At 40.1% G+C, this 23,384-nt stretch overlaps 1 protein-coding gene across 4 annotated transcripts in view; it reads right to left on the bottom strand.

Annotated features, from left to right (window-relative positions):
- Positions 1 to 585: 585 nt before the first annotated feature.
- Positions 586 to 23,384, bottom strand: part of CTNNA3 (catenin alpha 3) — a 539,182-nt gene continuing 516,383 nt past the window's right edge. For all 4 annotated transcript variants that reach the window (XM_063338117.1, XM_063338118.1, XM_063338116.1 and 1 more), the window contains 2 exons: positions 18,216 to 18,350; positions 586 to 2,936 (listed from right to left, as the gene is read on the bottom strand). In XM_063338117.1, coding sequence (XP_063194187.1) covers positions 2,649 to 2,936; positions 18,216 to 18,350 — 423 coding nt within the window. In that variant the 3' untranslated portion in view covers positions 586 to 2,648. The remainder of the gene's footprint in view (positions 2,937 to 18,215; positions 18,351 to 23,384) is intronic.

Below are 23,384 nucleotides of genomic sequence, written 5' to 3' on the forward strand. Positions count from 1 at the left end.
ACTAGTGGCAGAGAAGTGGTGGTTCCCTGCTTCACACACCTGCTGAGGGGTGTAATGAGCAAATACACTGGGCTTTTTACATCGCCAAGACTTGTTTCTTATTCCTCTGCCTCCTTAGCCAGGAATACACTTTACCTTGTTACGTTTTCACTTGGCCTTGAACTTCAGCCAAGAAAAAGAAGTCTAGATATAATTAACTCATCATTCTTTTGGCTCGTCTCAAAAACCAGTAGTGGGTTTTGATTTTCTTGTTCATTTAGAAGGCTGGGTTTTGCCTAATAAATTCCTGTGTAATAGAACTAGTATTGGAAGCTGAGATCAAACTGGCTGTTATGGCCAGGGTAAGAGAGTGGTGACTACCATTGCAGGAAGGAGCACTAAATTAAGCAATAAGCTCTGCTACAGTGATACTAATGCTAGAAAAACTCTCACTTGAACGAGACTAATAGAGTACCCTTAGTGTGCCAGAAGGCTGGCACTCCTATAAACAAAGCTGGCAGGCTTTTGAACTGGGGGTTCACTAGTGTTCACCAGTAAGGAGACACATTAAAAAAAATAAAAATCCCACAACACTAAAAGACAGCATCTCAGTGGTGTACATGCTTTTTATTAATAGTGCGGTAACAAGACATTGGTTACAAACATGTCAAAGTGACATAGATATCAAAGGGGTAACCTGGAGCCATGAGGATTTATTGAGAGAGTAACACCCCCCCGACACAAGGTTATGGCAACTCACCTGCCGGCTTCTGGACCTGACCCTTGCTGGGGGAGCAGGTAGTCTAAGGGGGTGGACCAGAAGCTGAAATACTACATGGAGATTTTGGCTTTAAAGTGTCACAATAATGTACTCTCTCCTGTTCTCTATACCACGCAGAATCTTCATCTCAGATCTGCTCAGTCTGCCAGCAGACCCACTGAAAGGAGGTTACGTGGCCTACTCTGCATTGCCCCTGCCCGCTCCACTTGACCGTTAGCTGCTCTGTAGCCCTAAGAGGACTAGCGAAGACCTATACGTTACAAAGGTCTTGACGCAAAAGTGCTGGAGGGAATCTGAGTTGCAAAGAAGTGATTTTTCTTCCAAACTTCTTTTAATTTAACAGACAGTAAAGTTACGGAAGGTGGAATAGCAATCTGTAAAATTTTTAATTCATGATCGCTATAGGTTTCATGGGATTTCTTAATGAACAGCCTTCAAATTATACTGCTCCACTGTCCTGAGCTTAGAAACGAAGTGGCCCCTCCAGGAAAAACACAGTTTATGGTTATTTTTGCTGCCCACGTTGTGCTAGGTAGGTGCACTGTGCAAAACATGATAACAAAAGCCACGGAGCAACAGCCCATAGTCTGGAGCCGCCTCATAATGGCAGCCAATGATGCATCGTGAAGTTCTGGCATTTGAGGGAGCCCTTTCACCTTAGCAAAAACAAAAAGCATACAAAATGATCTACTTAATTGCCAGGCAAAGACATCTTGAGTAATAAGTGGCGTCTGGGAAAACTTAGTGACATGGCAGGGTAGAGAAGTTAGATTCTTCAAAAAAAATCAGTCCAAGTTGATGTCAGATTCAAACGGATTTAGAAAAATTTTCTTTCACTAACTATCTTACAGAAGCCTAGCAGTGATCACAGATAAATAGCGCTTATCTTCATTACATACTTTGAGATGTAGCGCAGCCATTTAGCAAGTCGCATACCAGCACCGTCCTGCATTTAGGACTCTACTGTCATAAGAGAAGTCATTTAAATCTAGTTACCTTGCAAAAATCTCTTCATCCTAAGATTCAAGGTATGGGTATGTGTATTTCACACACTGATCTCAGAATAATGATGTATTTCATATTTGTTCCTTTGTGCAGTGATTAGAAAAGTTCTTTATTGTTAATATCTGATTCATCTGAATTTCTAAATGTAACAGTCAGCAGATTTATAAGGGCTCACAGAATAGTCTAGGAAGCAGAACACAAATTAATGTTAATATTTCAAAAGGCCTTTTAAAAAGCTATTATTACTGCTGTGTTGCAGTCAATGCTTTTTTTAATTACAATATGTTGTAACACTTTTTGTGTTTCATCAGACATTTTCAAACTTACGTTTCTAAGGCTGTTATGAAGGGAGCTTTTTAGATCTTACAGTCTAGATCCACATTAAGGTCCCAGACTCTCAGCTGGCATCAAGCAGTCCAGCTGATGTGATCACAGCATAACGATGCCGATAAAGGATCAGGCCCAATAGCGCAATGTTTAAAAAGCTGTATATCATAAAATACATGTGGTTTAGTATTGGCCACATTCATCCCCGGTGAAGGAACGCCTAAGCCTAGTGAGGGCAGTGTGGCTTTGGGCAGGCTGGCACTCAGCATCCTCCTTCCCAACTGCAGCACAGTCCCGTCGTGTATCACTCAAAGTGCTCTGCTGAGAACATGCCAGTGCAAAGACATGATAGTTTCTCACTGCAAGAGAATGGATTATTTTTTTCAACTGTGTGCTGCTAATTAATCCAACAGCATTTTTCAAATAATTTAAGCAAGTGTTAACTTACAGATTTAGAGAAAAGCAAAACATTAACATATATAATTATTAAATAAGTGGGGGGAAAGAGGAAAAATCATCAGAAATTCAAGACAGGAACACGAGATGTGGTAGAATATTAGACTACTTCTCTGCCCCTAAATTCACTCATGACTTGAACAGGATGGATTCTCTTCTTTGCAGAACCTTTTCTGACAGCTGCATAGATTTCTTCTGGCTTCTCTCTTTTAATCAGGGGCTTCTTCTCTGGAGCCTTCATTCTCCACATCACAACAGGATGTCGTGGGCCAGTAGGACTCTGAATCTTGATTATCTTTGTGGATGCAATATAGGACATCTTCACTGTCTGCACCACAGCATTCATTAAATTTTTGGCAGCCTGAATTAGTGAAGTGACGCTATCCAACTGTAATAATAAACAGAAATATTAGCCTAGGAAGCTGGTCTGCTTTTAATCGCAGTATGCTGAGGGATAAATAATGGTTAAAAAGTAAGACTAACATACCAAACCCTATTTACTTTATTTTCCCGTGGTGTGTTTGATTGTTATATTCATGTTCCACTGCTCAGACTTAAAGCTATATACAGAAATTTGTGCTGGTGGACTATAAATGCTTATGTAGATAACGTCTGTTGTTTTCTTTTTTTAACTGCGACTTCATGATGTTTGTCTGCATGGTCTGATTTGCAATTACTACCAATGGGTAATGAAACATCCTCAAAGAAGAGCTATGAAAACGTGACCCGTTACTGCCTTTGTATCAGCACTAGGCAAAGTCTCCAGCTGATGCTGTCACATTCCAGGCTCCCACACATGCTCCTGAGCAATGTCGGGATACTGTGAAGTGGCTGGTTTTGTCAGAGCTGCTGAACCTAGACACAGCAGCCAAGATTTTTAAGGCTAATTAAGAGTGGGACAGCACGCAGAAATTGGAGTGACTGTGTGGCCTCTCAAACTGTTTAAGGAGTGCCAACCTAAGAGGCAGAATGCCTAACAAACTAATCCCTATCACCTGCCACCATGTTCAACAGTGTACTACAAAGGCATACAAGTGTTAAAGCAAAATCATTCTCCATGAATGCCCATGGAAATAAGAAATAGTGCCTTTAATTCAAACTGAAAATCTGCTAACTGAAACAAAAATGACAGCTTTAGCAACAAGTTGGCTCTGCCATACTGCTCTGCAGTGTAATACAAGCAAATTCATGGATTGCACTGCTCCCTTCGTACATTTGAGGGTTGCAGTGTCTATGGGCTGAAAGCAGAGTGCTGGGGACACTTCACTATCTTGGCCACCTCCTCAGCCCCAAGGACTTTGGCAGCCTAGCCACAGGCTGCCTGACTCACCAGTGTCACGCAGTTGCACCCTGTAAACAAGTACGATCCTGTGATATGCGTCCGAGGCATTTTATTGTGTGTTAACACCACCCCACCCTGTCCCATACACACCCACCCCCTGCCTAGTGAATCTGGGCACAGATCTGGTCCAGTGTGCTCCAGAAACAGCTCTGAGGCAGGCCGTATGCAGAACAGAGTCACTACTCTCATGGCGAGAGCCTGCTGAACAAACACAAGTATCTGACAAAAGGCCAACACTGGCAAAAGAGGTGATGCCTGCAATGAGCCATCAGTGTTACTTCAACCCTTGGAAATGAGAAAAAGCCCTTTTATTTCTCATGTTCTCAAAACACAGACTGGTAAGGCTTGGGCTTATCCTTTTGGGAGTAATGGGGACAAAAGCATGCAGAAGGGGAGGAACTGTGTGTTTGTGTGTGTATGGGGGTTTCCTTCCACATCTTGTGGTCTTAAAATCCACGAGCAGAGAATTGCTCTGGGTCTGTTTGCTACGGCTGTGTCTAATGTCAGGCATTGTGTGCCACCCTGGGCACTTCAGAAGGTATTGCCCAACATCCAGCGCACTCAAACGGGAAAAAATTATATCACTGTAGGCAAAATGTTTATGATTTTATTTTTGGTTATATGGAAAACTTTTGTTTGACAGGGTCAACTAACAGCTGAATGATGCCATATTTCATTTGGAGCACAGTGCTTTTTCTACCATTAAATTTCTTTTGGCTTTATTTGCTTGAAACAAAAGTCTTACTTCTTCAACTTAAGGTACCTTTGCTGCCGTCATAGTGCACCAAAGAACTGCTCGGAACAAAGAGGGGGCATTAATCATCTCTGTGACCTAAATGAGTAACTTTTTATCTTCAAATAAGACACTACACTGGTATTTAATTACAAGGCTGACAATTCAATTTGGAAAGGAATCTGCAGTCTTTAAGAAAGCTCTGTTTTACCTATTTTTTATTTACTATTTAATACTTTAGAATTACTATTTATTTAGAAATATTTTTTTATTACAAATATTATTTAAATAAATAAATTCCACCTGAGCCACCTGCAATTTTATCCTCAAAACAGGGAAGAGGAGTGTTAGAAGTCAAATTTACATCAGTGTGTCAGGATAACAGTATTGGTTTTAGGACCATATCTTAACTTCAGGCATGACGGTGGTTTACTTTCTAGAGAGTATGTGTGTAGGTGTGCGCAAATGTGTGTGCACACAGAGAATCTAATCGTGCACACACACACACACACACACACAGAGAGTTACATACTCAAAGCGCACTGACCATTTGTCACTTGCCTACGTGCCAATGCTGACGCAGCCCACTATGGTTTAGGTGTAAAAATAGTAGGATCACTCTGTGTAAGTGGAGAGCCTACATTTCAACTTCTGCACCAGCTTCTCTGTTGAAATGTTTGTCATCTGCAAAAGCAATGAAGTCAGTTCTCTAAAAGGGCCATTGGGTTGAGTGGAAGAACGATGACGAGCTTTGTCATCCAGCCTAATCACACTGTCTTTTGCAATCTGCAGCTTTGCAAACCGAGTTGTTAGGAGAGGGTCGCGGTCTTCTCCCCTTTGCCGCATCAAATGATCAGGTGAGAGGAGTGTGTTGTTGTCTGTATTCATGGTGACAGTGTGACACTTTATACACATACATGCAAATGCAAATAAGGCAATAATAAAAATGCAGCCAAGGGGCTGGACTTAGTTTCATTCTTGGAAACACTTCTGAACTGGCAGAAAAACCCTCCAGTTAATATCATGTTTATTGCTGCTCTCTGAAAGTGCGCAAAAAACCTTGCTAATGCCCCCCCATTAAAATACTTAAGAGGGCTGGTTGAACACACAAATGTGTGTGATGGCAAACTGGAATTATCACTATACGCCAAGAAAAGGTGTAAAATTCACCAGATGGCCTCTTAAAGTTCATTCCTTGCTGCAGCATGTGAGCTTTTTAGAAGGGATTTCCAGTTTAATAATAGTCATGTGATCGTTGCATGGCCGTATTCTACCATAAACCAGTAGGTGTATTTGGGGCCTGTGTTCTCCAAACTCAGCGTCAGGGCCGCAGGCTGCCTGGCCGCTCTGCGAGGTCTAGCACTACGACATAGGTTTTGGGATGCAGTGTGAAGGGAGGCTCAAAGCACTTGGTGACTGCCAAGCCTAAAGCTTATTTTAAATACTGCTTTTATACCAAACATATTATAAAATTACAGGCTGTCAGTACGGTATTCTGCTCAGAGGCCTTGCCATTACTCTCCTGATACATCTTCAGTCCCAGATACATCTTCAGTCCCTTTTTCTAGGGAGGCTGCCTAGGGGTGCAGGATTAGCTCACTAGCAGATGAACTCATGTCTAAATGTCAAACTGCCGAATACTGACTGGCACAATATAGATTATTTGGTTAGAATGAGAAAGAGACAGTTTCAGTTGTCTCTCTTTTTTCTTTCATTCTAACTGGAGCACTAATTATGCACAGACACTCTCTCACTTTCTCACTAACCCTCTCTTTTAATATCTGTTGTTTTCTACAACAGCTGACAACACTATGTACCTGACAGTCTTAAGAGCTGTGAATAATCTTTTTTTCAGTGGTAAATACCGGTGGCATCATACACACTCATTTTTCTAGCACTGGCGGCGTAGTAACACCCCTGTGAAGCTGCTGTGTGCCAGAGGGGGCGAAAGAAGACAGTTTTGTTTCTGTGGCAGAAAGTGTGTGGGCTTAAGGGGCAGGTGTTTTCCTGAAGTTTCTCAGTGATTTCAGTGTCTGTAATGTCTCTGTAATCCTGCCACTTTTTTAAAGCTGCCTGGCATTAGAGCCACGCTGGGAGGACGGCAGGCTGGGCAGCAGGCTGGGCAGGGCTGCCTAGTGACTGCTGCTCCAGGAGTGGGGAGAAAATAAATCTGTTTGCGTGGAAAGGAAAACACTTCTCAAAGAAACTTGAAGCAGCATCCAGACAGGACAGAAGGTTGTTCCAAAACTTCAGTTTTTATTGTGACTCTAATTTATACTGTGAAATATGGATAATGAAGTGGAATCCTTCCAGGAGATAGTTAACAACCTACTTGCCTTTCCTCTCCCGTGGAAACTGCAGAGTTTTCACTGCATTCTGGCCCCTGTAGCTCCTTTCACAAAATGCCTTTGGCGGTGGAACAGTCCACAGCTCCTTCACTACGTCACTGTGTGTGCCACTGTGTGGCAAGAAAACTGTAGTTTTAGTTCTTAAAATACAATAATATACGTCTACCAGAATGAATAATAAATAAGCTTCATGGGTCTCTTAATTTTGATCAGGTTCTAATTGCAAACCAATACATGGCATGTTAGCCTTTTAGTTTGACACGAGATCTAGGGAGTGGACACCTATCAATTCCATCATTTTAAATGCTAAAAATGTGAAGACTGAACTATAAACCCAATTGTACAACTGTATGAAACTGGAGTGACTGAATTCCACTGCCCGCTTGCCATGCCAGAGGAACTGAACCTCTGCCATATTATTTAAGCGCTTTTAAAAAAGATGTCCCAAGATACAGAGAGGGGCGTGAAGAAACAGGTACCTAAAACAAAAATATAAGAAAGAGCTGCTGTGTGCCTCCCTGCTGAACAGCAGAGAACTTACCTACCACGAAGGCTAAATTAGGGTTTTGCTGCGGTTACCGTGGTGGCGGGTGGTGTATGTCGGGACAGGCAGCAATCGCCGTTAGTTTTACTTTGCTCAGCACCTCTGCATAGGCACTGAAATACAGGGAGACTTAATGCTGCCCTTCAGGCAGCATGTTGTTTGCAGTGCCTCAGTTCCCCCTCACTTTTCGGTATGCATCTCACACTAGTCTTCCTTCTACACAGAAAATGTGGATATTGCAGGGGGGAGGTATTTCTTAACTGCATTTAAAATTTTGGAGAAGCTTTTAGAAGACGTTCTTCGACAGGTACCACAGATGGTAAGAATCAGGCCATACATTTTATATATTATTTTTGTCTCTAGGGAGCAGCTGTTTTTATACTTCAGTGCCAGCAACATTACAGAGTTTAGTGTAAATCTCTTGTTCTTCTATGAACCTAACATACTCAAGGACTGTCTTCACGTGAATGCTTTTATCTCAGCTATTCAGCAGGCTCTTCAAGGTCTCATATCTAAGAAAACTGATGAAATGAAACTTGGCGTAAATGAAAGACTGATAAAATATTCATTGAGCATTTAAGTTCATTTCATTTAGAGAGATGTAGCTGCAAACTCTCCGATGTGTAGCAAGTGGTACATAAAGATTCACTAGCAAAACAAACAAACCAACTCCAAACTAAAAGCTGTTTTATTTTTACATGACTCCCACTTTTGCTCTTTTGGCACTTTTCATGGTGACACAACATTGCAGTCTCCACGTTTCACAGGTCTGTGTCAGTCAAGACAATAATTCCTTAAAGGAAAAGCATCCCTTACCATATCTTTCCCTATTTAAATATATCATCTGTCCTGTGAGCGTTAGTACTTTGATTCCATTGCAAAAGGAATACAGACGGATTCTATAACCACTGTAACTTCATTTTGTGGTGGAACACAGAAGATACAGACTGAAGATAGTAATTTTTTAAAAAAACAATAATCACCCAAACCCACCACCAGCAAAGACCAGTCTGGCAGCGCTCATGCTGAAATCGACTCTTGTCCCCAGCACTTGCATTCCTCTTCTGTAATGAGTCCTGTGTGCAAGTAAGCAAACTCTCCATTGAATAACAAAGCTGAAGAAAGGGGAATTCAGAAAAAAATTACTTTCAAAACTTTGTTTTCAATTTGTTTACATGCATCGTATTTTTCAAATTTTTCTAAAATAATTTCATGTCTTGGCAGTAGTAGCAATCCATCACTATATGAAGTTTAAGAATATATAACTGATATCATCTGTTACTTTTATTTAATATTCAGAATTATTTAAGAGAATCATTACTCTTTTTTGGTCAAAGTATTTTCTGTTCAGTGTACTAAGAAATGCTTGCCTTGTCATGTGTCAGTAGGAGTTGTTTCTGTAGCAGTTAAACAAATGCAGAATTTCCTTATTCTCCAAGCACGTAAATAAGTCAGTCTCCCGTTCATATTCTTTGTGTAGATTTGCAGATGCTGTCTCTTTGATATAAAGAAGTGGCAGACAATTGCCTTCTGGAGCAAAGCTATAAGAGACATGCAAAACAATACTCACAAAACATTATTTGATATGTAACGTGGAAGTCTGCTGCAACCACAGTTGTGATACTCTGGATTGGTCTGCTGGGAGCATTAATTTATTTTTTTTGAGGGAACTGAAGTTTACTATTTGAGCACAGATTTATCAATAGGCTGTTTACCATCTCCCAAGTGCTATTTATAGTTCATTTTTCATACAGGTGAAAACTAAGAATTGAATATCAAATACACAGTTCTTTAATCAATGTTTGAAGTCTGAACTTAAAATTCTTTTGGAAACAAGGTCAGTTATTAAAAATTTATCTTAATTGAAACTCTAGGTTTAATGAGACTCCTAGAAGCGCATTTTCTTTGTTACACTATACCAAGAGACTGAGACTGAATTTCTATTTCTTTGACAACTACTTCTTAAATGTCTATGAAGAGCAGTGAGCTTCTGAGTAGTGCTGCATTTAAGGTAAGGAGTACCTATTACATTTTGCTTTTCATTTTCTTCCCACTTTTTACTTTGTGTAACAATTTGCTGTTGCGAATTATTTTACGGTACTTTTACTAAGGTTGCTATATAAAATATAACAGAAGATAAGTGTTCAAGAAAGCACAGGCAAAAGCTGAAGAGCTGGAAGCATTTCATGAACTACCATGTCTCTTCATATAACAGCCAGATGATACATAAAACCTATTATGGATTCAATCCCAGTACAGGTTATATTTAAAATAAACCAAAGGGAGACTTGCCATTGCAATTCTTTTTTCTCATTACTGGAAACTTCCCTCTGCCTTTTGCTCACCTCTGCTTTGCCATGCTCTCCCTTTGGGATATCGAAGAGGTTTCATCTCAATTTGTGGAACTGGCGTTGGGAAATCTGCCTCACCACTTGGGTGGTGTTTATTTTCAATAAGCTGAATTTTCCTAAAAATGTGGCTATTCCATTGGTTATCCATGTCTGTCTGTCTGTCTAGTAATTACATTATACACCTGAAGGGTATTCGGGGTTTGTTCTGCGTTTTACCTGTTTTTCAGGTGGTGAAATTGAATCTAATGAACTCAATAACTAACCATTACCAGAACCTGCTTCAGGCTATATAAGATTCAAAGAACTGAAATTGAGTCCTATAATTAGACCAGGCCCTGTGTCCAAGTTAAATGATAAACAACTTACGTAAGTACTGTAAAACTGTTTCCCTGAAACACCATAATGGAACATATGCTTAGACGGGCGGTTAGCTCAGGCCCTCCCAAGTACTGCTGCTTTCACTTGCAGGAAGGTTTTCAAAAAAACCACTAGGTTTTAAAAATCAGGTCCTTGAAAAAAAGAGAATAATGTTTTAATATAAATCCTTTCCTTGCTGTTTCCATTCAGTTTGTGAAGAAATTGAGTGTTTGCTGCAACAATCTTTTATGTGCACTGAGGCTAAGAACTATAAAATACATCCTGATTTTGCTAATTAGCAAAGTAATTATTATTAGGAAAAGTTAACTCACTTGTAGTGCACACTACCAGTAATACTTTGTGCTGCTTTAGATGAGTTTTTCTTGGTAGATGCAGTTTAGAATGCAACAGCAATTGACCTGTCTGTAAGTAATTAACAGGAAAAAACACATCCCTTGCTTTGCTTCTAAAGGCCAGGCATTGTCTATACACACACCTACCAGCAGACACCAGGCAAAAGCAGCGAAAAATGTGGTGTTATTGCGTAAAAAAACAAACAGTGAAACATTTCTGTCAACTCTGAGTAAAAAAATGTTCAGATAATGCACCAACTCTTAGGGGTTCACGTCAACTTTCAGAAAAGTAGTGTTTTGTTATTTTCAGAATCAAATACCGACAAAGAATTAATTTTATGCACAGTGTAAGGCCCAACAAGCGACCTTCCACCATTAGTTCAAACAAACTGAACTACAAGTTGCCAATGACATAGAGAAATACCAGCAAGGAGAAACAAACTGGCTGAACAAGGAGCAGTAGCTGCGCCTCTGGCACACGCAGGCATCAGCTTTGTCAGAACAGCAGCTATGGACTTAGACCAAGGCAAAAGAGACGTTTTTTCACTGAAGGTCGCACAGCAGTATGAGCAGGACAGTGGTACTGAACTAGGAAGAACAAACTCTACGTGTAATAAATCAAGTGGGCTGTTACAGCAGCCAATATTTCAATAGGATTGCCAGCCTGCTCCTCAGCCCTCTGCTCCCATTCTTCAGTTCTCCAGGCGCTGCAGCCAGGATGCCGTTCTGCCCAGTTTGACTTCTTGTTTAGGAGGAAAAAGCAAACCCAAACAGAAACCCTAAAAGGAACTGGAATGCACTGCTCCCCATCCCCTCCCCTGCTGAAGGAGCAGCTCTTTAGAAGGGTTCGGCAAAATGCCAGCTCTTGCTGTGTGCCTCCTCTCTGGCAGGAACTGAAAACCAACTGCAGCGAAGGCGTTGAGCGGCTTTCCAGCTGCCACAGCCCTCGCATGTTGGCTGAGAAATCAGTTTCCTAGGGAATGGCAATCCAAGGATTGGGACTGTGTCAGCCAAAGGGCTGGTGGCAGCTACAGATACCCCACCTTGTACTTTTCGACATGCTAGCTTAGTGCTTTGACTCCGTGTGTTTCTACCTGTGGTACAGCCTTCAAAGCTGAAACATGTTCATAGCAATATTGTGCAGGCAACTCTTGATTTAACTGGCGTGGTTAGTAATAGGCATTTAAATCCAACATTGAAGCATGAAGTATTAGAGCACCTACATTTGGCACAAAAGTGGACTTACGTCACTGTTTTAAGTAAGTGTGGTTCTCCAGATACCAACAGGAAGAGTCAAAGATAAATCAAATGAGACATTTGCAGGAAAAACAGAGTGAAATGGCCTTCAGCACGCAGGTAAGGCTGGCTAACCTGACAGATATTTTCTATGCCACTTATCAAATTGTGTGATACTGTAGCTCTGAGAACTCTCTCTTCCAGATTTCTGTTTCCTTTTTAAGGCCAAAAAGCTTTGCTCCCTTGCCAAATACAATATAAAATGAAATACAAGAAGATAATGACTATAAATAGCACAAAACAGAATTGGCTGGCAGAAGTCAGAGCGCGCAATGCTCCCATATAAGATATGTTAATTTTCTGCCCTGTGATATAATTCTCTTTATTTAAAGCCACTGTTGGGAAAAAAAGCAAGCTGTCAACGTGCAAGCCTATCATTGTGCAGTACTTGTAAATTAATTATCATATTATCTACATAAATGAATGCAATTACTGTCAATCTGCATACTGCAAATGTTACTCCATTATTTTGTGCCTGAAGAAGCACAAATTAATTCTAATTAATAGAAGGAATTGTCCGTTTCCTGTTTAATCACACCTAGTGAAGACTTACTGAATCCTCAACATTTTCACTTGTGCAGCTTACAAACTGGCAATGCTAGCTGCATTATTTAAAAATTTAAGCCGTGTATGGGAGGATGAAAGACCAAATACTGATCAAGCAGTTTTTAATGAATGAAAAAACAAAACTGCAGTGAATGAAGCACACTAGAAGCTAATGATTCACACATCTCTTCCTCTCTTTTTCTGTACCTCACCCTTTTGTAACCAGCGTACCTGGGGCTCTGAGCATTGCTGTGCCACTGACTAGAGTGAAGGTACTGGGGCTGAGGGAAGGGCAGTGAGAAAGGCCGGTGTCCACGTAACTGCAGTAAAGAGACTACAAGATTATATGGCCTGAAGTCAAAAAGCCACTAATTGAGGAGAGCAGTTAGGAGGACTATCAGCTGGATACTCCCGGAAGCATTCCAACTGCCCCAGGCAAACTGGCCTATTTAACCTACACTAATGATACGGCAGGGGTATTAATTTTAAGTAAGAAACATTCCAGGGCAGGCTGTCAGTGTTACAGGGAAGACAAGAGCACAGAGGACACAGATGAAAAACAACTGAAGAAGATAATGTGACATAGAGAGTGAGTGACTATGAGCTGAGTTTGTGGACTGCAACATACTTTTTCATATGCATAGTGCTCTTTGTTGTCATGGGAGTAAGTCCCGAACTGAACTATGCTGGCAGTCACCAGTACCTCCTTAGTGCTTCTATAGATGAGAATCTATTTTCCTGTTGACAGAGATACAGGTGCCCTTATCAGCATTGCTGAGCGCTGTTACACAGCAATATATAAGGTAAATCTGTAACCCCATTTTATGTCTACTTTACTTTCTCCTCTATAGCTTCATCCAGAAGATGATACTGGTGTTATGACTTAGCTCTATTTCAAGAACATAGTGCTTTCTTTTACAGATCTACAAATACGTGACAGGACAGGAGTACATCCTCTGCTCTTCATTCCTCTATTCTTTCCTTTGACTTCGTCTTTAGGCTTCAATAGAGGATTTTTTTTTATGAACTACTACTCTTCTTGTGAGAAAAACCTTTAAAATTCCTCGAGGCCAATTTAAATCCAAGATCCTCGTGCACGGTTGTTATTGTCAGAGGAAGAGAAGTGTGGGGTGGGTATCTTGCATCTGTACAACACTGCTTTTATCTGAGGATTTGAGGTCTGGCAACAGCTTTTGCTCAATTGGTCTCACTTTGTACAGCAAAGTTGACTTGCCAGTGTGGAAGTTGGTATTAACCATCTGAGTGTGGAAATCTGTAATTTCTCACGGGAGAGCGGTTTTCCTCCTCAGCTCTTCTGGTTGCATACGCGTGTCACAGCACGTGGGGGACACAGGAGGTAACAGAAGGGAACTGCGAGGAGCGAACAACAGGCAGCTGAAGGATGAGCAAGACTCGGGTAGTTCAATCTCAAGCACACACGTACGTGGGTCCAGAAGACAGAAAGCGCAGGGAAACAGTTAAAGCAAAAAATGGAGCAATTGCAATAAAGCAATGCCCTTTCTAGTACACTTTTTCTTGTAGATCTTCACTATCCAGAGGAAGGATAGAATTTCAGATATTTTGAGACTCCTGATTTTTTTACTTAATGAAAACTTTACTATCTGCAAGGGCACGCTTTCTTTTTTTTTTTTTTCTTAATCATGCCTGATGTCTTTTTCTGTTTCTCATTCTTTATTAGCATAAACAGATAAATCAGGGAAGATCAGGACTGGGGAGAATATAATCCTATTCCAGCTACAGTTCTGACTGCTTGAAAAAAGAACTTTGCTGCTGATTTTATATGAGCAAAATCTGAAGATTTAATAGTGTTGCATAAACCATAAAAAAGCTTTTGGCTAGAGGAGTGAAATTCATCTGCCTGAGCAGATACTTAACAGATACTCAGGGCACAGATGTTCTGTCCGCGTATTTTCTAGAGAGCTTTTTCCTTGCTATGCTCCCAGACCTGTGTGTGCGTGTTTTGGGGTTTTTTGGGGGGGATGGGAGGACGGACACAGAGAGAGAACCTCTGTGCTTTCTTACGCAGAACTTCTTTGGTTTGTCACTTTTTCCAAGGCCAGCTAACCTACCTGATCAAATTCTAAAGCCCTCCACATGGACTTTCAAAGACAGAATTTGTTCCAGCTTTTAAAAAAAAGCAGTTCAATAATCAGTCATTTTGTATAAGTAATGAATTTAAGTAATGAATTTCTCTCCCTCTCGCCTTACCGCTTTATCCATACAACCCATTTTTAATTCCCGTATTCTCCAAAAACTGAAGCAGGTCAAACACAAATAGTTAATTCACATATAGATTAGGACAAGTCTTATAGGAAAGCCATCACAGTTTGGTTTGGTTGCATTTTCACATCACCACAATTTTAACTGAAAAGAGACAGTTGAGCACAGTCACTCATGAATGCCCTCCCCTTCCCAATACTGGACATTTAGAGTACTGCGACTATTTTTTTAATTTTATAGAAATGTTTTATAGCCACTGATGCCAACCAGGTATGTCTCCACTGACTTTAAAAGGCTTTGCTTAAGAGCAGAGATCTCTTGGAACACTGGCTGGTAGTTTTTCTCTCTTTTATAGGCCTAACAGCATCACCCATATTTAAAAAAAAAATACATTCATTGGAGCATTTTCCAAGATTGCTTTAACAGAGTAACAACCAGAATTTACAGCATCTCACCTTAACTCCACAAAACACTTCCAAAACTGTCCAGGACTCTAAGCACGTTCCTAATTTCCAGTGACTCCAAGCTAAGCACCTGTTTAAGTGTGTTTTTTGAACCGGGACTGAGTTAAGCGATTATTTGCTTTCCTGAACTGGAACTTCTGGATGCACACAATATACATCCTCGTCCTCCTTCCTTGAAATAGGATTAACATCTGTCACCATCCTTCTGGGATTATGAATTAAGTTAAGTTTGGCTTTTCATTTTTAGAATTAAAATTTTTGCACTAAGGTTATGTACTTCCCGCTGTTGACATATAGGTGACATAATAAAATGGTAAAGAGAAAACTGAGTATCATTACAGTGGGAGAAAAAAAGAGCAAGAACCAGACTAGGCTTCCAAAATTTCTCACAGTCAGTCCACCAATCAGTTGCGCTCAGGAATGGAAACAGGACCAGGAAAATTATAGATCATATGTATCACGTGGTATGCAGATTTCTGTAGGTCAAGGATCCATGTGAATCCAAATTTGCCAAAGTAAAGTAGTTTACAATTCAAATCATATAAACATTGTGATGTGCAAGAAGCTGTAGCTTTTAACTAGTTTTGTAAGCGAGTAAGGTTTATCTGTGTTGTGCATTTGTTCATTTGTCAGTCCTCCAGTATCTTTTTAACTTACTAGTTAGCTAATGTCAGATTTCCAAATTTCGTAGAGACACAAAAATGCCAAATAACAAATACTAGATCACAAAATCAGACACTGTATAGAGTAAAAAACGAGTCCCAAGTGAGAAGTCCCAGAGAAGGAAAGACAGACAGAGCCCAGTCCTTGGCTCCAAAGCGGGTGGCCAGCAGCCTGTCGCATGGACTGCACAGTCAGGATCTGCACCACTGCTGCTTGTTGCACAGTGGTACTGGACTTCAGGGGAGGTTTATGGCAGATTCAAAGCTTGCTCTATCTGTCTGTCTGTCTGTCTATCTATCTATCATGATAAGGGGGAGCATGTAAGAAGCACAGAAGTTGGGGTAAAAAGCACTAGTACTTGAGAAGATGTGAACAGTTTATGTGCAGGTGAGCGGGAGAATGAAGTAGTGAAACAAGGCCTCTAAGCACAGAGGGATACATGGATTTCTGTCGTGTTGGACCATCAGAGGAAGGTTACAGACAACGTGGGGAAGTTGAGAGCATTGACAACACAGGACACATGGAGACCAGGGCGGACTGGTGTCCCTCCAGGGATTGGTACTAGGACCAATGCTGTTCAACATCTTTGTCAGCGACATGAATTCTGGGATTGAGTGCACCCTCAGCAAGTTTGCCAACAACACCAAGCTGTGTGGAGTGGAAGACATGCTGGAGGGAGGGGATGCCATCCAGAAGGAAGTGGACAGGCTTGGGACGCGGGCCCACGCAAACCTCATGAAGTTCAACCAGGCCAAGTGCAAGGTCCTGCATCTGGGTCACGGCAATCCCAGGCACAAATACAGGCTGGGCGGAGAATGGATTGAGAGCAGCCCTGAGGAGAAGGACTTGGGGGTGCTGGTTGATGAGAAGCTCAACATGAGCTGGCAATACACACCTGCAGCCCAGAAAGCCACCTGGAGTCCTGTGTCCAGCTCTGGGGCTCTCAATGTAAGGACAGGGACCTGTTGGAGCAATTCCAGAGGAGGGCCACGAAAATGACCAGAGGGCTGGAGCACCTCTCCTGTGAGGACAGGCTGAAGGAGTTGGGGTTGTTTAGCCTGGAGAAGAGAAGGCTCCAAGGAGACCTTATAGCAGCCTTCCAGTACCTAAAGGGGGCCCATAGGAGAGATGGGGAGGGACTCTTCATGAGATAGTGGAGCGATAGGACAAGGGGGACCGGTTTCAAACTGAAAGAGGGGAGATTTAGATTAGGTATTAGGAAGAAATTCTTTACTGTGAGGGTGGTGAGGCACTGGAACAGGTTGCCCAGAGAAGCTGTGGATGCCCCATCCCTGGTGGTGTTCAAGACCAGGTTGGATGGGGCTTTGAGCAACCTGGTCTGGTGGGAGGTGTCCCTGCCCATGACAGGGGGCTTGGAACTAGATCGTCTCTAAGGTCCCTTCCAACCCAAACCATTCTATGATTCTATGATAAACCTGATAATTTACAACCCAAGTGAAAACAAGTGTTTGCTTCAGAAGGTGTATGTTCAATTCAAAATTGTCTGTAAGTTTCAGAGGTTTAAATATGGTCTCCGAATTTCCATTTGAATAGCCATCACCAACATCCTACAAATACAGTGTTTCAAATCTCACATCAGCAATAGAGGGTTCATTTCTGATTAGTTTATAAACCATATAAAACGTACTAATAGTTCTACTGATATATATATTCCAGACTAAAGTATTTAAACAGTAAGAATGTGGGGTGGGAAGCTTTTGTTACCTGTTTTTTGTACCTTTTAGCAGATTTTATGTGTTGAAATCATAATCCCATATGCTACAGGTAATAACAATAATAATCAAAGAATATGTGATGGTAAAGACATTATATGAATGCATGTGATCAGATTTGTGCTGAGGAAGAGAGCATAAAAGTTCCACAGAATCACAAACAGTATGTTTTCCATGGCTAATCATACTTAGCTGTAAAGGAACTAATGGCTCTTTAAGTAATGCAAAATAACGAAATCTACTACTGAATCAAGTCACCTTGCTCTTAATTTTCTTTATTTCTGTAGTGATGTAGAATGTCTGTTGTTTCCTTCTGAACTGGAAGTACATCTCTAGAGATTTCTTTTTGTGTGTAAACACACATACGTGCATACTCCATATATGTAAGTAAATGAACCTCTATCTTAAAATGCGTTACAGTTCTTAAAACCAAATTACTCTGGAATAACAGTGAAGAATAGTATGTTTTGAGAATTTAAAAGAAAAAAAAATACAAGCGATTTCTTGCTATTTCTTTTAAGCCAACAGTCTTACACTTCACTGTCTTAGATTCTCTGTGTTAAGCGAGTATAAAAAAACAGTGGGGAACAGAACGAGATTCAGAACTACACTGGAACATCTCACTAGCACAGGAAAGCAAAACTCAAATTTAAGATTTATTTTGATTAACAGAGTAATTAATACCATCCTACTTACAGCAGACATGATAAGCTCTCCACCTAGGTTCTGGATTTCTGCTTTAACTTGACTGCAGATTTTGAGCTGATGGGAGTATAGCTTGATCTGTTCTAGGTAAGCCAGTAAATCCTGTTTGCACGACTGGTCTGGACACTGAAGATTAAGAAAAGAACAATTAATAAAGCATTTTAGCAACTTGTCTCAGACATCAGGTTAACAGTTCACTGAGGAGTATTCAAATTGTACAGGAATGTAGCCTTGCTTTTCACTGCAGATCTATCAGGTTGCGTAATTCCTTGTGAAGCTTTTTAACAAGGTAATTGGAGAAGCTCAGAATAATCCTAAACTTCGCCATATTCACTTTTTATTTTATACTGCTGTCTTTCCTTAGCAATTTCTCTAAACAAATTGTTTCATGTATAGAATAATTATTTTCCCTTCAATTCCTAAGAGGTTATGATTTCTTTTTAAGAAGATACCTATATAGTTATGTGGGCAAATGTAAACATGCATGCAGAGCAATGTTAACGTTTATATAAAATTATGCTTTATCTTATAATACAATCTATGTTTTTTATGTTCCATCCAGAGTTTATTCAACTTGATCCATGGATCTTCTGTATCAGTGGGAAGTAAGACTGTCCTACAGAAAGCTCTCCGATTTCAATACCTTTAACAACACAGTATTTTTTATAAGAATAGCACTGTTCTACCCTCACTTCTGTGAATTCCCCAAATACTTGAGTCCTTGGAGGGGAAATACTGTTCTGTGAGTACCAGGCCGGACACCTAAGGCCTGGCATGCGTTTGTTCTAAAGCTGCTTTTCATTGCTCTGGCAGAATAAAGGGATCTTAAGGTGAATGGTGAGTCCCTATCGTACTACCAGGGCTCTAAAAAGTGAGCGTGATAAATAAGAAATAGATCCCTACAGTTTTTCAGAGAAGTTTTTAGCCTTTGTGCTGTACTTAAATTATAAATATGGTCACTTTGTTTTGATAGGAAATTGTGTTCAGCTTTGTATATCAAAAAAAAGATACATTCCTACCAACCGCAGTGGCAATAACCATCTATGGTTTTGTACAGTTATTAAGCCTTTGGTTTTATGTAATTGAAATAAAACAATTTAAATCCAAAACCTGCTATGCGTCAGAAAAAGCACCAGCTCTACATAATTCGTTAAATACTTTACCTAAACTACTGGCTTTACTGAAGGGACTTGATACTTGCTTAAAATGGGGGGGTGATGATTCTACTCTTCGTGACTATGCAATAGAATAGAAATGTTTTGTTAAGCACACAAGTTCATGTTTTAGACTTAGAAAACGATAACAAGGAATAACAAAGAAATTAAAGCAAACAATTTAAAATTAATTAATTTGAATTAAATGTCAGTCCTTACCTCATGTTCTGCTAGATCCATTACTAAAATGTTTTCTGTACTTGGGCATAGTTTAGAAGAAAAACAGAAGAGTTTCTTGAAATACTCTTCTTTATCTTTGGTGTCTTCAAAGTGTTAGTGTATGACGGAAAACTATATTAAAATATGTCTTTGTTTCTTCCTTACTCAACACTGCTTTAGGAACGGCAGAAATCAGTATTTAAATACTGGTACCTCAGCGACTGTTTAGAAAACTGGAATATCCACTGTTTTTTTCACTTCCAGTCAAATGCAACTATAATCCCTCTAAGCATCAGAACTAATTACATCAAGACAGGGCGTATTTCCTGGAATGAGATGTTTGCTTCTCAGTTTTTTCTATTCCTCTTGTGATACCTCATACACTGTGATTTATTTTTGTCTTAGGGGAAAAACTCAAAGAGATGGGCAGATAAGGTGCCAATACAGCATCTCATCCACTTCAAATAGTATCAATGTCAGTTATACAAGTTCAGAGAAAAGAATATTTTACCCTTATTATATAGAACTCTTTTATGTAGTAACATTGGCAGGCCAGTCACATTTACTATCTTCATTATATACCATTAGAGAAGAAATGTGTAACATTTTAGGAATGCTAAAGATGATAAGCATTAAAGGCCAGGAAAATGCCACTTGAGATCAAGACCATGAAGTTAAAATAGTTCCATGAAAACACCGGTTCAGTGCTCAGTAGCATTCAAAAAAAGCAAATGCTAGGCATTATTAGTAAAAGACTTATGAAATGCGATGATGCAACTGTACAACTCTGTGGTATACCCACAGCTTTACTACCCTGTGTAGGTTTGGTGCACCTTTCCCTCTCTTGCCCATTACAAGGCAGATAAGAACAGAGGAAAAGGACAGCAAGATTTTCATGAAAACAGGTATTCTTTCATCCAATACAAAACCAAGAAGCCATTAAAAGTAACTATCGTGGGTTCAAAACAAAGGAGATGATTGTTCCTAACTCTGTTGTTAAGTTGCAGAAATGTTTGTTGCAGAATGGTTATACTAAAACCTTACAGGGGTTAAAAAAATTACTGGACAAATTAATGAAAAAAACATCAAGGGCTATTTAATATATAGCAAGTGTATAAAAAATATGTTTGGTTAAGTAAATCCTTGAATGGCTGCTGGAGGTTGGGAGACCATATTGTGGAAGTATGATGAAAGACATGCCATTATCTCGCCAAGTTCCGTATGTATTCACTATTGTCAGCCACAGGATATTGGCCTAAATGAACCTATTGTGTGACCAGGTGTGCTCATTTTTATGTACTTTACCCGTAAAACTTTATGAGATGATATGATCAAGGCGCGGACCAACACAATATAAAGAAGAGGCATTTGCAGGGGTAAAAATAACAATCTACACTACTTTAATCAGGATAAAGTATTAAAAAAATCATTAAACCTCATGCATTATAGCATATCCAAATCAACCAGAAAACAGATGTTAGAAAGGAATGTACTCTGTAGAGAGGATATTCCATAAGGAATCCTCTACGTATTGCTCCGAAGCATCTGGTACAAGCAATACTTGCTTGCTAGTCAACCTAAACACTAGGCTGCAACAGAAGGACAAATAATAAATTCTGAGTTTAATCATCCCACGTGCAATTCATCGTCACCAGTTTAATGCCTCACATTCTTAGCCAGGGATCCTGGCAAATTACGAGAGGTTCTGTCCCATACATGTTGAAGGTAGTAGGGTGTTAACAACAGTTTCTGTAAGAACAGGATCAGACCTGACTTGCATCCAAAAGATGCAGTGGTGTTTTACCTAATAAAAATAATATCCACAGAAACCTCAAAGTGGTTTGATAAATTATGCACCGATTAGGAACAGTGAAACCAACATTCACAATCCAAGTGAAAAAGCCATTGGACAGCAGTAGCATAAAAGATCAAGACAATCAATTCTGCAGGAAATTCTGACTGTAAACAATACTGTTCTTGCGTTACTTCGATTTCATGCCTTTCCTAACAAAGTCAGTAGCATTTCTCTAGAATCTGAACCTGTCTTCGTGGTGAGTAGTACTGGGTATAGTCACACGCAAATCCACTTATATAAATTTTATTTACTTATGTAAATTTTATTTACAGAAATTTATATATTTATTTAAGTATAAATGTATAATTTATTGCAACTGTTTTGTTAAGTGTAAGCTTTTAGGTAAGATGATCCTGTAATCAGAAGATCTTTTCGGCACATCTGCTTGGATCATATTTATCAGCTAATCATTTTAAAGGATGCCTTTTCAATTTTACTTTCAGGAGAACTTTTTTAAAATACATGAAATCAGCTTCTATGTCAGGAGAGCACCTGATTCTATACAAAGAGAGGTTTCATATTGATTCCTATACTTTCGGAATTTAAAAGTAGTTAACATTTTATTGCACTGCTGTATTGATCCTGACCAAGACCCCTGTACGTGGAGGCATTACTGACGCACCCAGCAGTTAACCCGGCCTGTGCTGCGCTCTGCTGCAGGGACCGCTGGGCCTTCAGCCTGTGTGGGCAGCTCCCACTTGGGAGCTTGTATCCTTGTCTTTACCTAGGACTGCAGAAAGAAGTTCTCAGGTGAACATCCCGTTTGACAGTGGAAATGATTAACAGAATAGTTTCCTTGTAAGAAAGTCCCGTAATATCTAAAATGACCAAAATGGGGGAAATCTCGTCTCTGGACGGGGTCTGCCCAGCATGCTGCGTGCAGACCAGAGGCCTGTTCAATGCTACGCCACTTGGGGTTCCCACCGTTGAAGGGGGTGTTTGATTACACTATTCTTCCCTTACAGTGTCATTGTGACAAACAGCATTTTAAATGGCACCTCACAGAGTCTGAGTGCCTCTTCTTACTGGGATCATAACACACCAGCACCTCCTGATGCAAAATGACTGGAATACTGAGAAGGCTTTTAATAAAGATCTTAATCTACTGCACGTTCCATTAAAACCAGGATGTACTAACTGCCTTAATTATCTTAGGGTTTTCAGGTCACATATTTGACAATGAATTTGGAACAATCTTATTTTAAACTAAATTTATTATCAATGTACTTGTGATTAATTTGCCTAGGTTTATGTTGATGCTGCACTGTGATTATTTTCACAGTTGTTAACTCTGAGTCATCTTAAAGTGCTGTGAGTAGGGACTGAAATATAACTGAATTCTGCTAATTGTACCACACGGGTGTCCCTTTCCTTCAAACACAGGAAGAGGGATTTATAAAAATCTGAAATGAAGAACAGTGTATGAGAGAGGTGCCGTTGTGGTTGAAGAGTCATAAAATACTGCAAATACAGTTTCAGGGTGCTGTGGTTGCTTTTTTTCCCCCTCCTAACACAAAAACTGCATGAACAATGTAATTCCGCAGTTCTCAATTCTGAATCTCTGAAATTACATGGAGTGTGAACCAAAGTAATTCATTTGAAAATGTTTCATGAACAGGAAAAGGTCAGAGAGATATGACAATGATTCTTCATTATGCAGCGATTGCCTATTTTGGGTTCTTGCTCAGGTCTGAAGCTAGATGGAGGAAATAGAGTGGAGTTTTTGCTTTTCTTGCTTGCATGTAGCTTCGAATACTGAAAATGCTATCATACATTACTGTCGTCCTGTTAATTGCAAAGGCAGAATAATAGCTGAGTCGTGGGACTACTGTGAACAGTAAAATGATGTGGCCTAATTAAATGACAGTGTCAGAAATGATAACCAATACTTACAGGGTAGCCTAAGCCCAACAGCAACTAGTGACAGGGTGT

The sequence above is a fragment of the Chroicocephalus ridibundus genome, chromosome 6 (genome assembly GCF_963924245.1).
Source record: "Chroicocephalus ridibundus chromosome 6, bChrRid1.1, whole genome shotgun sequence".
Lineage (NCBI taxonomy): Eukaryota > Metazoa > Chordata > Aves > Charadriiformes > Laridae > Chroicocephalus > Chroicocephalus ridibundus.